General features: G+C 33.2%; 1 protein-coding gene across 7 annotated transcripts in view; it reads right to left on the minus strand.

Annotated features, from left to right (window-relative positions):
- Nucleotides 1-16,035, minus strand: part of si:ch211-220f16.2 — a 51,674-nt gene that overhangs the window by 10,903 nt on the left and 24,736 nt on the right. For 4 of the 7 annotated variants that reach the window (XM_087293197.1, XM_087293196.1, XM_087293201.1 and 1 more), the window contains exons 11-15: nucleotides 12,354-12,487; nucleotides 4,256-4,303; nucleotides 2,686-2,795; nucleotides 2,404-2,572; nucleotides 7-111 (exon numbers count right to left, since the gene is read on the minus strand). In XM_087293197.1, coding sequence (XP_087149323.1) covers nucleotides 7-111; nucleotides 2,404-2,572; nucleotides 2,686-2,795; nucleotides 4,256-4,303; nucleotides 12,354-12,487 — 566 coding nt within the window. The remainder of the gene's footprint in view (nucleotides 1-6; nucleotides 112-2,403; nucleotides 2,573-2,685; nucleotides 2,796-4,255; nucleotides 4,304-12,353; nucleotides 12,488-16,035) is intronic. The other 3 variants (XM_087293199.1, XM_087293198.1, XM_087293202.1) reach the window with 1 other exon arrangement.

The raw sequence follows: 16,035 nt of genomic DNA on the forward strand, positions 1-16,035 counted from the left end.
TTGTACCTTGTCTTTCATCACACCGAGTTTGAGAGTTAGTTCTGCAACAGCCGCTTTCATTTCTGAATTTTCCTTCTCAAAATTGCTGCATGTCTTTTTAACTTCAGCCAGCTACAAAACAAAATACCCTCAATTACTTATAGTTTTTTTAAAAAAAAATCACAAATATATAGTGTCTTAAATGTGTTACATTCTTACTCTTCATGCTTTAAATGCCCTTACCATAAGCCCTCCCTCATGTGGTCTTTATTTAAAGAAGTTTCTTTCTTCAGTTGAAGAAGACGCTATTTTGAAAAGTGCTGGTCAATGGCAGCCATTAAGTTACATAAAAATACTATGGATGTCATTGGGTACCATAAATCTGTTTTCTTCGAAATAATTAATTTTTGTCTTCAATAAAAGAAAAAATAACTCAAATAGGGTGAACAAGTAAAGGGTGAGTGAATTATGACATATTTAAATTGCCTTTAAATAGATAGTTCACCCAAAAAGAACACATACTCACTATTTACTGATGCCAAGTGGGTCCAAACATTTTTGACTTTTTCTGTTTTATTTATTGAACACAAAAGAAGATATTTTGAAGAATCCTAGAAACGGGTAACCACTGACTTCCATAATAGGGAAAACAAATAATATAGAAGTCAATGGTTACCAGCATCCTATGTTTTTCCAAATAACTTTTTTTTGCGTTTAAAAAAATTAAGAATTTCATACAAGTCTGTGACAAGAGAAGTAACAGATACAGCTATATACTAGATCTGCACAATTAATCGTAAAAAGATCACAATCTCGATTCAACCCCCTAGACGATCTTAATCCAGCATCGCACAAGTCTTCACACTGTTTTACATTCGTTGCACGTTGCAACATGGACACCTCTAAATGGTAAAAATGTCATTTCTGTCTTCATGTAATAATGTAGACTATTCGCGGCCGTGAAATCAAAAGTGATGTGTGCTGACCGTGAGCAGTTACCCCAGAGAAGGCGCACGTGCCTGTGAATGAAGTCTACTTAAGTGAACAGAACCTACATAGGCTGTGAATAACAGGCAATAAATTTGCAAATAACATTTAGATTGTGGCACAGAGTAATCATTTTGGAGCCGTGCAGGAAGTATGAACCGCACTTAGCAATGAAAATAAAACCGAAAGCAAGCACATCATTTAAACAATCATATCGCATTTTAGAGAAATGATTACGACAAGCGTTTAATATGTTTAGTGTTGTGGGTGAGAATAAATGTTTACCAGTGTCAGTATAACTACTATAGCCTATATAATGTTGACTATAATGCAAGAAAGAATCTGATATTGACAAATGTTTGATTTTACCAGTAGAAAAAAAAAATTAATAACGTTTAATCAATGACAAATGACAAGCATGTGTCTCAAACATACTGTAATAATTCAACATCAGAATTATAAATAGTTGTATTGTGATGTCATCACTTTACTGTGCATTAATGACCAGGACATATTTAAAATCTATTCAAGTCCACCATTCAAAGTCTATTCAAAATTTAGCACTTTAACCAACAGTAGACCTGCACATAATAGTATCATTATGGTTTTATCATATGTTTGAGAAATAACAATAATAATAGGCTACTCATACTAACCTTTATTTTACATCTACAGAATCGTAAGAAAATCGTGATCTTTATTTTAAACAAAAGAATTGCGATTCTCATTTTAGCCAGAATCGTGCAGCTCTACTATCCACCATACAGCTCTGAACAAAAATTGAGAAACCACTTTTAATTTATTATCAGTCTTATTTGAAATTCCGAAGACATATTATCACTAGTTTCTAAAATGAAACCCAACTGAACATTACTCAAATCAAACGCCAGGTAATGTCAAATTTAGAGAAATTCTAATTCATCAGACATCAAAACAAGACAAAATTTTGAATGAAAGTGGAAAATATCATCATCGATGTGAAATAAGTTTCAGATGTGTAGTCACCCATTGCTGCCTATGTAATGACTAGTCTATTTTTAGATTATTGCTATACATCTATAAGATTTTGACTGACAGCCCAAATTGAGCCCTTTTAGCAATTAATGTTTACAGTCACTTTAATTAAAGTGCCAATTCTCACTATTAACTAGTGGCTCATTACCTGCCGATTATTAAAATAATAGTGATTAATTTGTATGTATAATTTATATACTTCTGATGATCTTATTCCACATTCCTAATCCTACCCAATACCTAAACCTGACTACTACCTTAATTAACTATCAATAAGCAGCAAATTGGGAGTTTACTGAGGCAAAAGTCATAGCAAATAGTTTATCAACAGCGAGAATTGCAGCTTAAAATAAAGTGGACATCTTGTAAACACAAAAAATGCTTTCTGGGACAGCTATACATTAGCAGTTCCCATTTACCCACATTGTGTTCGGACTGAAGAAGCCTGTCTGCTTGGTCCTGGTTTTGTTTTTCCTTTGCCTCTAATGCCTCTCTCAGACTGTCAATACATTCTAGTTTCTCTGAGGTTCTGGCAAGCGTGTGCTCCTTTTCCATGAGCGAGGACTCCAAACACTCCTGTGTGCTGCTCAGTCTGAGTAAACAGATAGACACAGCATTAACGAACAAATAAGAATCACTTGGTACCAGAATTAGAGTCGGGATGTTTCTGTAATAAGGCCCCAGGAGCTTATTTCAAATAATTACCCTTTGAGTTGTTTGTTCAGATTGGTGATGACCAGCTGATGTTTTTCTGCATCTTTAATCTGCTGACTGCGAAGACTGGCGACCTGAGCCTGCAGACGCTCAGACTCATGCTGATGGACAAATAGATGAAAGATCATAACAACAATTCCAGCAGAACGGGAAAGAAACTTCACCACACTGCACACCTGAGTGTCAAGCTGATACGAAAAAATGTGGGCTTAACCTAGGGCTGCATGATGATGACAAAAATCAGAATTGCTCATTTCCTTTCAATATTTCAAGTGCAATAAAAACTCAACTGATTCATTATGTATGAGGTGAGAGAATGGGCACATGCTTCATGAAGCTAGCTACACATTCAAAGCAGGCTGAAACGGTTTCTGAATTTATTGTTGTGGAATAGCTTTTATTCTTCAAGATCTAAATCATTAATATCATCATCATCGCTACTACTTCATATAAAAACACTGCTACAAATGTTTTTAATTGATTTTAAACATGTAATATTGCTGTAAAACTGCATCTGCATACAAATCTATTCACCTTGTTTTCTAAATGATCCGTTTTAACCCTTGTGTACTGTTCGAATGTACAATTCTTTTGTTATGTTGGTGGCTGTTTTTGCCCTATTTACTTCCATTATAATGACATTTTTATTTCAAAGCCATACCACCTAATAATCAAGCATTCTTTTTACTGTTGATCTTCAGTTGGAGAATTAACCTTTTAGATAGGCCTATGCAAAAAAAGTTTCTGTCCTTTATATGGAACATAAAAAGTAGGGTTGGGCAATGTCGACCAGTTTGGCATCGTACGATGTCTAATGTGAAACATCCCGATGGACGATGGCATCATCATCATAGGCGGAGGTGAATCAACTATTTATGAATAATTAATTAATCCAAATTAATTATGCGTAGCCTACAGTTTCAACCTGACCCGCATGGTCTTTGTTTTACCCATAAATAAATCATAAATAAATAAAGATAATTTGCACACAAATTACCACCTGTCAATCACTTCTTCCGTGGGAGGTTGCTTAGTAGTTTTAGTGAAAACCTCAGAGACTGTTGGTTGTACATCTTTTAAAATGCCATTTTAACACTAGGACACTGCAACCGATGATCAACAGTAAAAAAATAAAATAAAATAAAAAATGTAACTCTTCCTAACAGAAAAAACCATCAACAATCAAGAATGCATGATTATAAGGTATAATGGCTTTGTGATAAAAATGTCATTATGATGAAAGTTAAGTCAAAAATAGGCACTCACACAACGAAAGAGTAGTAAATTTACACAAAGTGGATTGTTGACACAATGGTTAATGATCTGATTTGTATGAAGTAGCCAAAATTAGAATGCTGATTTTACTTTATGATTTGCTAATCTTGAAAATGAGAATCCTCCATTTCTGAATTATGTGTGCAGCCCTAGTTTAACTCAACCTGTTAATCACGCCCTGTGTGTTTACTGCACTCTGATAAAAAAGGACGGTGATGAAACCAGTACAAAGAGAAAGTTCCACACTCTGAGGTGCTTTTGGAAGCTTACACAAACATACACAAACCTGAGATGTGGACAATGCTTCATCACCTTCATCTATACCAAACGTTTCCTGCGTTAGAGGAGTATTGGATACAATTCATTCAATTTACAGGTAATTCAATGGCTATCCAACACTCACACTGAAATTCAACATCAGTCCTTTCTATGAGCACTTATTTTGTCCTGAATCTTTCAAATCAAAGAAAATGCATTTTTTAAAAGGATTAACAGCTACAACTGACCTTTCGATAAGCCCCAGCATCTTACCTCATCAGCAAATGAGTAAAGTCAGTGAACTAGTATGATTTTCTACTGTTAATCTTTATTTTTTTGAACTGTTAAGTTAAAAACAAAAATCTGGTAAATACAGTTTCTTGAGGCACTTACAGCTAATTTACTTGTATAGTTCATGAAAATAATGAACATCTCAGATTTGCCTGTAGGATAATTAGAAATAAACATTTAAGAGTACTGTGCTATAATTAAAAGAGTAGTTCACCCAAAAAAAATGGTACACAAGAAATATATTTTGAGGAATTTTGGAAACCAGTACACATTTTCATCCATAGTAGGGAAAAGTAATATGGAAATTCAAAATACCTTCTTAAGAAAAAAGAAGTGAAGGGTGAGTAAAGGATGACACGGTTTCCATTCCATATCTCTTTAAGGAATAACTGAGGATGTGCTGTTGAATAATTAAACATTTAATGCACCCTTCACTTGAGGCAGAAATGCAACTCTAATATTCAGAGGTTTTATTTCAAGAGCCTCAAGCAACTCTAACAGACTGGAAGTTGCAACACCATCCCATAACAATTCCAAATTTACTGTATGTAAAAGATGATTCTACCTTACGTCTTTATTTACTCATGGTTTAAACTTTCTAATGTGCAAAAAATGTGTTATAATAATATGCAGGGTTTAAACCAATAATCTAATTCACTGACTAATATTTCAATGACATCTAATGATCATAAAGACAGGCTTATGTTGTGCTTATATGTATTAAAAAAATAACATTAAAATGTTAAAATAAAAACAATATTTAGCTTGAATATAATTTTGCATAACACTAATAGCCATTTTCAGAACAACAACAGAAAATGTACATCAGGATTTTGAAAAAAGTAGTGGCTGAGAGGGGGACCAACTCACATGATTGATAGCTCAATAGTAGTTTTAAAAGAATTATATTTAGCTTTTCAGTTATCCACTTAACACCCAATTTGTGAAGTGCTTATTTTAAAGCCAAAGCTCTTCAAATTTATATCATCCTGACATGTTTGGCTTAGTTACAGTTTAGTAACTCCATTTAAATTAAGTGTCTGCAAGTTGAGTGTGAAATGAACAAAATGGAGCTGAAAAAAACCATAACAACTGGGGTCCGTTCATCGTACCTCGCTTAAACGATCTAAGATGATTTGACAGATCCTGGATCTTTTAATCTTGATAACTGATCTCTGGCTAATTTGGTTCTTCAAACAAGTTCATGAATGGGATTAAAATGTCTGAATGAATTGATCTGAGATCGCTGCGTGTGTTGTGAAGGACAGATCTATCGATTCTCGAAATCATGATCAGCAATTCAATGATTGGCTGATGGCACAGCAGCGTGATGACATCATTGATTAATATTCAATTCTCTATGTGAGCAAAATTAGATTAAATTTGTAGTAAACGGTTTGTTAAATATGATACGCAATAACTTTCCACCTTTGTTGTGGGCTGCAGGCTTTACACTTTTATGTGTCGAGTATTAAGCAATTTTTTCAGTTTTAAAGTTAGAGTGGATGCTCTTTATTATAGTAGCCATAGTTGTATTATAGTAACCAGGTTCTTAATCAGTGTAAAGAATAACTGGATGTTTAAATGAATTTTGCATCACAAAAGCATTTTGATATTGTTAAAGGCGTCTGCAACTTTTGTGAAGCATTAAATCACCGTCATATTAACTGTCAAAACATGTTCATGACTGCATATATATATGAGCAATTCCATGAAAATGTCAACCTTATCATGAAAAAATAAACTTTTGACCAAAATAACAAAACCTATTTAAATTTGCTCATTAAGGTCTATATTTTATTGTAATGATGTGCTCTTGTTGCATTTTTAAGGAAATTGGTTTGTTTATCCATGAAATATGAGGATTGTGCCAATGGTAAATTTCATTATAATCCAACCACATTTCGTGCTTTAGAATAAGGGATTAAAGACTCACCTTTTCCATGCTTTATGTTAACAGTAATCATTCTGCAGAAGGATTGGAGTCTGTAGTATAAATAATTACCCTTACATTTTCATAACATTACTGCCCTTTTGATTTATGAGCTACATATTTAAGACATCACGCAGCTTCGGTCACATGTCACGTCCGTAACGATTTAATGAAAAAGTTTATATTGTGGAATAAATATTATAACAAATAAAATGAAACTTTGTATACAAAGCCAAAATATGTCCATACTAATTATGATCGCCAACTCATCTCAGGTCTTTGCTTTAAACAACCACAATTTTGCGTTACGGACGTGACCATTTATGAACTCCTTATTAATATAAGCCAATGACTAGCGCATATTTGTTCATTATGATGCTGCATTACAATTACTGACTTACATTACATAACATCCATATGTTATATCAAGAACTGAACATTTCAGTTAGCTATAAACCATTTTAGTATCATTTCAAAAATAAATGTTTAATAAAGAGAACAACGTTTTACATGCCATAATCTTGGCGCATAATCTTGGTGTTTTGGCGATTCAGCACCTTGTGTTGAAGCACTTCTTGTTTCTTTTGTAGATAGGGTAACTGAACGTCAAATAATAGATCAAATAGTTAAGATACAATTTATGCCAAACTAGGAATGCTGATTTAAATTCATTTTGCCAACCAACAACCACTTGTTAAGCGATATTAACCGTTAACAGATTAATATCAAAATATTATTTAATAAAAAAAAATTGACGTGCCTATTTTGTCTGACACATTAAATATTGCATTTTAAAATACTTATTTAGGTTATTTTAATATGCGAACAGCATACAGAACGAGCATCTTCACGCACCTGCAGTGTTTTTAGCAGCACAGAAAAACTGAATAAACTAACAAAAATAATAAAATAAATCCTGCTCTAAACCTTTTTACTTAAATGACAAATTAAGATTACAAAACGAAAATATTGACTGAATGCTTTTTAAGAATCGGCATAGACTGTTTGTCCAATCGTGTTTTTTTTTTCTTCCGTCAATTAAAAAATATTAGGCTTGCTCAAATAGATTGCTTTACGGGAAAAATGCATTCAATTAATTCTCCGCTGTTATAATATTACAAAACCTTTTTTAATATGACCTTTTTCAACATTTTTAATAGAAGTCATTAGTTCAAAGATTATGTCTTAATTATGACTTATTAGCCTATTTCCTCTGTCTTACTTGCGGTTCATGTGTGCGCGCGCGCTGAGTATAGTGAAAGATAATGACAATGAACCATAAGGCTTTGAACCAAGCGGTAACCTCCGCTCTCTCTCAGGAAGCCAATACGGAAGTAACTAAAACTGCAATTCATCCGAAATTCCGCTAGTCCTGGCCGCTCCTGGCTCCAAAACACAGCAAATTTCAATTGAGCCCACTGTTAGAATGGCCAACTTTACAGCAGAAAAAAAGGTGTTTACAGCCTGGTACAAAAAACGATTTTGGTTAATACAGCTAATATTACCCTTCATGACAACTGTGAGGGGGGTGAATTTTTTTCATAACTCATCCGTTTCCTTTATCCTTTCCTTCCGTCACGTCACCTCAGCTGAATCCGGCAGGTTAGCCACTGAACTCGGCATATTTATCGTATTTCTGTATTGTTTTATGTGGCTTTACACAGTCAACTGCCTTTTGGACTTGTTTCCTACAATTATTATATGGCATGGCATGCTGAGGGCACTTAATTGTGCTCACAAACCATTCACGTGGCCTCCGTTTCCCATGTGAGTAAAGTTACATACTTATATACCATCTCTATACATGTATTTGTTTTATTTAAGATCATTTATCGTTTATATTTATATTTAGAGCTGTAATGCACTGCAGAATCTGTCAGATTGATTAGCTGTAGGCTCTAAAACAATCATCTGAAGTGTTGTCATACAGTGTTATGCTGGATTTCATCAATAGTCTTGCATTAACTAACACAGACTATATCTGAAGTGTTTGGAAGTAATTCGCGTTTTCCTCCTGTTGAAAAATGTCATAAGAACAATGTTTGGTGGCTCAATGTATTACAGCAGTGTTTTTAAAAGTCTAAACACTTTATTGATATAGTATACAACCAAGCACAAGTGGTCAGAATACAAACGAGTCACAAGTGATAAAGTATTAAGCGTTCTCCCAAAGTAAAGTGTGTCTAAACCAGGTCCAAGCTAAATGCTAGCAGGTGTCTGTAGCTCCGCTCACTCTCCGCCTCTTTGCCCTTGTTTGGTATCCCACCATGGGTGTGATGACGCGCGAACAAAATGGCGACGGTTGGCCGCGCCTACTTGTGGCTTCTTTTGCGCTCTTTAGAAACCTATGGGTGACGTCACGGATACTACGTCCATATATTTTACAGTCTATGCTTTGAACCTATACTTTTTGTTAAATATAGGCTAAGGATATAACAATTTTGTTATTTACATGTGATACTGTATTAATTTGCATACATGTTTTTTAAGCTGTAAAATGAAAGCATCAGTTTGGTGCGAGGTTATTCTAAAATATTTGCCTTTGTTTGATTTGTAGATTAGGCTATGTAGGCTATTTAAAAATGTATATAAGAACTAATAATAACTGTTATTTTCCAAATGGAAAAAGGTTGGTTTGTTGGTTAGTCTGCACTAAATCATCAATATACCTAGTTGGGTTTATGACGCGGCTCCAGGCAGCACAGACGACCAGCATCAGCGCTGGTTCGTCAACTCCTGTGTCAAACTGTGGCCAGAATATCCTTCTTTCATTTTGCTTCTTTGGCAAAATACATCTGTAAGCACGTGTGTTTGCACGTGTTACTGTTCTGCGAGTTAACAAATATGTGTTGCTCATAGAGGCCGATCACAACGAACGCGCTTTTTCATTCCAGAGACGTGAGGCGCTCTGCAATGCATTTTATATTGACAAGAAAAAAAGGAGCACGGTGCTCTTTTGTATGTCACTATTGGTAACAACTGAATCAGCTGGTCTATTGTGCGCGAGTGTTGCTGTCAATGTTGTCATAATTTAATTTTTAAAATAATATTATGAAATTCAAGATTTGTAAAGTCATACAACTTTGGATGACTTAAAAGAGCGACCACAAGTCTCTTCTCCGTTATTAAAAAGTTCGCCGTATCTTGACAACACACTTTGTCACCTCAAAGGAAACCCCGCCTCTGCTTTCATTTGATTGAAGAATGAAAGACGCCACTGAGGTAACATGCTTTTCCTCTGGAGCTCACAAAGCGGGCAATGGCAAAACGCGAGGCGCGCATGCAGGGCGCAAAATCAATAACCTCCATGCATTTGGTCTTTTCCCATTGCTCAAAATGCGCACGCCGTGGGTCAGGCTGCAGGCACTTGCACAGGCCACAGTGGAGTTTTCATTTCATGCAAAGCATAAATATGTTTTTTATTTTATTAATTAAATAACTATTTATAAAGATAAATTATCATAGCGACACAATTAATTTTCCAAGCACTTTATCCAAAATCAAAGCACTTTCGAAGCTTGAAAATGGGCTATAGCCTACATTAAAATGAAAACATTTTCAAAGATTTCCAGCACCCGGCAAATGTGCTTGAGTGCTTATTAAAATTATTTTACAGGCGGCAAAATAAGAATAAAATCTTGATATTGATCTAAGCTTTAACTACATTATAGGAGTATTTAATTTGTTAGTAAATCGATAGCACCTGCAGCTGTAATGTCATTTAATATTTTACACAATCGGTTATAAACTATAGCCTAAAAATATAAACATTATAGTCATCCATCGTACATGCCTGCAATTAATGGCTATTTTTTACAAAACCTTTCATAATAAAGTTTTCTCTCTCATCCTGGTCCTCTGTTTAAATTTTTTCAACCTGTCCTGAAGTGACTGCCGACGAGAAAAAGAAAGCAAGCGCGAGTGGACAAATTAAACTTTATTCAATCGACTAACACATTAACTAGAATACACTAAAATAAACTTTGTCAAATATAATATTGCCATAACTGTGACACAACTAGATTTTGAATATTCTCCACGTAGACACGGTCTTGCGCACTAACAGTCGGGCAATGATTCAATTCAAGTTTGTCTGGAAAGGAGCCCAATAAACATAGGCCTATTATAGCTGATTATGTTTATTATCAATTCTATATTATTCAGGGAATAAAAGCACCATGTTAGCATGCACCACTGTTTCCGAATTGAGTTTTGAACATTCGAACGTGCCTTAACCTTTAACAACACACATGCCACGAATTAAATATAACAAGGTGATATTTAAGTTTGATTAATTGTGCAACCTTACCATTCAGATGTCTCAGAGGTTAAAGTTTATTGGTTTACACACCCAACAGATATCCACAAATAGCTCTTTTGTCAAGTTTTGAAAGCATTTATCTGATTTTCATAATGTGTCAACTGTCAATTTCAGAGCAGTCACGTCCGTAACGAAGACAAGTCACGTCCGTAACAATAGTTTTCCCTCATTAATGCAAAAATGAAAAACTAAATAAAATGAATTATAAATGTCCCATGCAGAGCCAACCCTTATCCTTTTGACTGTTATATATATTTTTGGCTTCTGCATTTTTATTCACAGAATTTTAACCAAGTATGTCAACTCACAAAACTCATGTCTTTTTTTTTGTCACGTCCGTAACGCATTCATTTTGCCGTCATTTTAAATAAAAAACACCTGCATAGACTGATATTTTTTTGATGCCTAAACTCCATGGTTAAGGGGTAATAAAAATATAAACAGATATTTCAATATACTGTTAACATATACATTCTCCGAGTATATACGTTTCTTTTTTTTTCTGCAAATGTCACGTCCATAACGCTGGAATCAGCCATATATATATATATATATATATATATATATATATATATATATATATATATATATATATATATATATATATATTTTTTTTTTTTTTTTTTTTTTTTTTTTTTAAAGTCGCATATTGTGCATGTCTATTACCATGCACAAGTACTAAAACAATTGTACACGTTTGCATCTAAAAAGCTCTTATCAATACATTTTCTCTTTGAACCACCAGGTGGTAGACTTACTTTTATTTCGGTGTGCAGATTGCATAAGTTTTATTAATATCTATTTATATATATATATATATATATATATATATATATATATATATATATATATATAGTTAAAAAATACATTTACTATTTTCTCAAGTGTATATACCTACTACTGCAAGAAAATATCAGAATTTGGTACACTTTCAGTATTATCTTTGCTTGAACTGACCAGATCTAATCCTGTTTATATAAGGAGCCTGCTCCCAAGCAGGTTTAAGCTACCAGAACTGTTGCTATGACAACGACTCTCGGTTGAGTTTTGAAGAACAAACAGGGTCAATAACCAAATCCAGCAAACTGAGTAATCCACGTATAAAGAACAGACCCCAGCTGTTAAACACCACCAACAACAAAAGATTGATAAAACTCATAAAAATATACAAAAGCAAACTAGTTGTATTAAGTGTTATTCTGCTGAATTCAAATGTTCCTTCTCGCACACGGTAACATGATATTATAAATGCTGTAGATAACGACTCTATTTGCCATCATTTAAAATAAAGTATATTCTGGACCACTGAAGAATCATACCTCTTGCTTTGCCTGTTAGTAAGAAAATCAGCTCAACAAATCGCTATTGTACGGACTAAAGGAAGTTAGCTGAAAAGTGACTAGACTTGATTCATTTCCACTTTATTTGATGATGGAAGAGGTAATTCAATATATTGATTTCTCATTAATCAGCAGAGTGGGCTCAGCAAAAGGTCAGTTGGTGAGTAGTGTAATCGCTGAGGCTGATGATGATAGTTGCATAATACTACACAGTATGTACACTGCAAACCATTTTATGTACCTGTAGCAATTCAATGCGAGCTTGAAGCTGTAGACGGTCCTCTAGGTCTTGGCACTGTTTCTCAAGAACCAAGATTTGCTCCTGCAGTTGATTTCTCTCTAGTTCGAGCTCTTCGACAACTGACCTCAAGCCATCTAAACCGGTGAGAAAAAATAGCACATATTATTTACTATATGCTCTTCTTATAACTGCTGTTCTCTGCCTTCTGTACGCAAACACTACTGAGGTATGAAGGTTTGCTGAATGAAATGGTTTAACAGTAAAACCACTCAAATCTACTCATATTTGTTTTTTCAGTTGTATGACACAGATTTTATTTAAAGCATCTAAGTCTCCCAGTCCACTGACTTTTACTAAACTTGCGTTGTTTATATAGCTGTCTAAAGAATAATCAAAACCCAAAAATATCGATAAGTAAATAACATGCAAGTCCAAAAATAAGTTTGCATTTACAAAACATTTAAGTGTGTACTGTTTTATGCATTACACACACACACACACACACACACACACACACACACACACACACACACACACACACACACACACACACACACACACACACACACACACACACACACACACACATTTTTAATTCTCTTCTGTTCAACAAGATTGCAATTATTTGATCCAAAGTATAGTAAAAAGATAGGTTTTATTTGAGCAAAAATATTTGCTGAAATATATATTTATATTTGTAATATTTAAAATAACTGTTTCTATTTGAAAACATTTTAAAATGTAATTTATTTCAGTGGTTCCAAAATCAAAGTTTTCAGCATATTTACTCTAGACACATGACTCTTCCGATTTGCTGTTCAAGAAACAATTACTGTTAGTATTACTTATTATTGTTATTTTTAATGTAAATATTATCATTATCTGCAAAGGCAGTATGATTATTATAAATATAACAATAATAATAATAGGCAAGGCAAGTTTATTTATATAGCACATTTCATACACAGTAGCAATTCAAAGTGCTTTACATAAACAAAAAAATTAAAGAAGCAATAAGAAAAAAACAAATTATAAAAATAATAAAAAAAAAACATAAAAAAAGATCAAATGTGTTATAAAAAAAATGAAAGAGAAGAGAAAAACATAATAGTGCAATCTGTCGGACATAGTACAGTGCTCATTTAGTAAAGGCACAGCTAAACAGATGTGTTTTCAGTCTGGATTTGAATGTGCCTAATGTTGGAGCACATTTGATAATTTCTGGAAGCTGATTCCAGCAGCGAAGGGTGTAGTAGCTGAAAGCTAATTTAACCTGCCTTGACTGAACTCTTGGAATTTCTAGTTTATTTGATCCTAAAGATAAGAGTGATCTGTTAGGTTTTTACTCAGTGAGCACATCTGGCAGACCGCGTTTCTTTATCCACATGACTCGCCTAAGTTCACATTTCTTATTTTCCGGCAAATTCAACTCAGTTTAAAGTTTGTGTCTCGTCTATCCTCTGATCTACGTCGCAAACTCCATGCATCAGAAAGGACTTCTTAAAAGACTCCATCTTCCATGCATCAGAGAAACTCGCACAACGAGAGAAAGAGACCAAAAGGTATTAAATTGTGCATTAAAGTTGTGCCCCTTATCAAAAAGTTGTTTTTATAATCTTGGTTGTCTCAACCTTAATAGTTGTGTGGAGCTGAGCTAAATTTGCTATTCTTTTAGCTAAACTGTTTATTTCCTCGCTTTCTTTTCTATGTTTTTGTTGTCATGTTTTGTACGTTTCTTTATTTGTTAGACTAGTAAATAAATGACGCTATAACCACGTTGGATTGTCTTTGTTTTGCCTCACAGAAAATGTCACTTTAACCAAAGATTTTGCTACAAGCTAAAAACCAGTTTGTTAAACTGCTACACTATTTACCTACTGCACAAGTAGTTATAATTCCCTTTCTAAATAAATAAATTACAGAGTCTGCTCAGACGAGCGGGTGAAGTCATTATTATATTTATTTAGTCAAATTAACTATACGTTAATTCAGAATATTAATAAATAATGATAACTTGTTTTTATTGATCATTAATATTCATAAACTAAGCTAAGCTAATTTCGCTACAGTCATACTTTATGTTGATGGTCCGTTTGTTGAATTTAAATTTCATTGTTTCTACATGTCAACTAATTCTCATTACAAGTAGACTGTTAGGTTGGGGTTAGGGTTGGGGTTAGTGTAAGTTGTAAGTGTAAGTGTTACCTAATTGTGTTTTTTACAATTCCAAGAAAGCTGAAAACTATTTCACAAATAACAAATAAAACATTTTTGAGAAGCAAATCAGCATATTGTGATTTATGAAAGATCAAGTCAAGTGACTGGAGTAATACTGCTAAAAATGTAGCTTTGAAATCACAGGAATACATGAATTTTATTTTATTACATTCAAATCAAATTGTATTCAAATAGAAAACAACTATTTACAATGTTAAAAATGTTTTGAAACTTTGGAATAAATGCAGAAGGAAACTTTAAAACATTTTAAATGCACTTTTAAATGTATTTTAAGTGTATTTATACATACTTAACAAATACACAGTGTACAAATATATATTATGTCAATACAACAAAATATTATTTTAGATGTAAATAATATTTGATAAAGTCAGATTAAAAATAAGACATATATACCTATAAGAGCCAACAGGTTACATGTATAATGCCTTTATTTCATGTTGTTGTTTTGTGCAACTTACTAAATCACATGGATAATACAACGAGTTGGAAGACACACTTTGGATTCAGATACAATTTTAATGCGCAGCAGAGATTCTATTATCTGCAAAGTTTAGCATTTAGCAAGGATTCATAGACCAGACAATTGTTCTTGTGTTTATTATATTAGGTGGAGAGACCATAATTAAATGTGGCAATATGGTTTGGTAACTTTAAGAATCAAGAAAAGACTAAGCTTGCACTATTGGTAAAAAATAATAATAATAATAATAAAAAAATAAATGTAGTCCACAGGGAAAAAGAAAAAGCAGTTCTTAGGTAAGCAGCACATAACAATTTTAGCTGACCCACTGCACACAGAGCATGAATTTTTGCCAATTCCAGTGTGCTGGTACAATTATTTAAAAAAAAATAGTTTTATCCGTCTTAATTCATTTCAAATTTAGTTGATTTTTAGTTAAAAAAGAACAAAAAAACTAAAAAAAAAAAAATAAAAAAAATAAAAAAAAAAAAACTAATGCATCCCATCCCTAATGATGCAAGAGAAGCCATAGGGACTTTTTAATAAGTGTGGTTGTGTTTTGGTTTGTATTTTATATATTGTCATATTATTGTTCATGGATTCAAAATACTGTAAATGTAAATTGCAAATTTCTCCTTGGAATAACAAAAGTGTATTTAATTTAATAATTTCTGAAATGTAATAATTTTTCTATTATCTTTCTCTATTTTGATTTCATTGCAAGTTTTATGGTTCTGAACTTACAATTAATTTAAAAAAAAAGTATGTAAGCGTTTCAAATAAAATACACTGGTCAGTCAAAATGAAGTATTCTGGAGAACATAACTGGAATTGTTCAATTTGCACTGAAATGAGTCATGGAGAACAACAGACTTGACAACAGCTTGTTCCACATTTTGAATAAAATATTGGTGTGTGCAAAGAATGTAATAATTATTTAAAGAAAACAAGTAAATTTGGCTAATATGATAAATTAATGGG

This window comes from Danio rerio, chromosome 18 (assembly GCF_052040795.2).
Source record: "Danio rerio strain M-AB ecotype USA chromosome 18, GRCz13ab, whole genome shotgun sequence".
Lineage (NCBI taxonomy): Eukaryota > Metazoa > Chordata > Actinopteri > Cypriniformes > Danionidae > Danio > Danio rerio.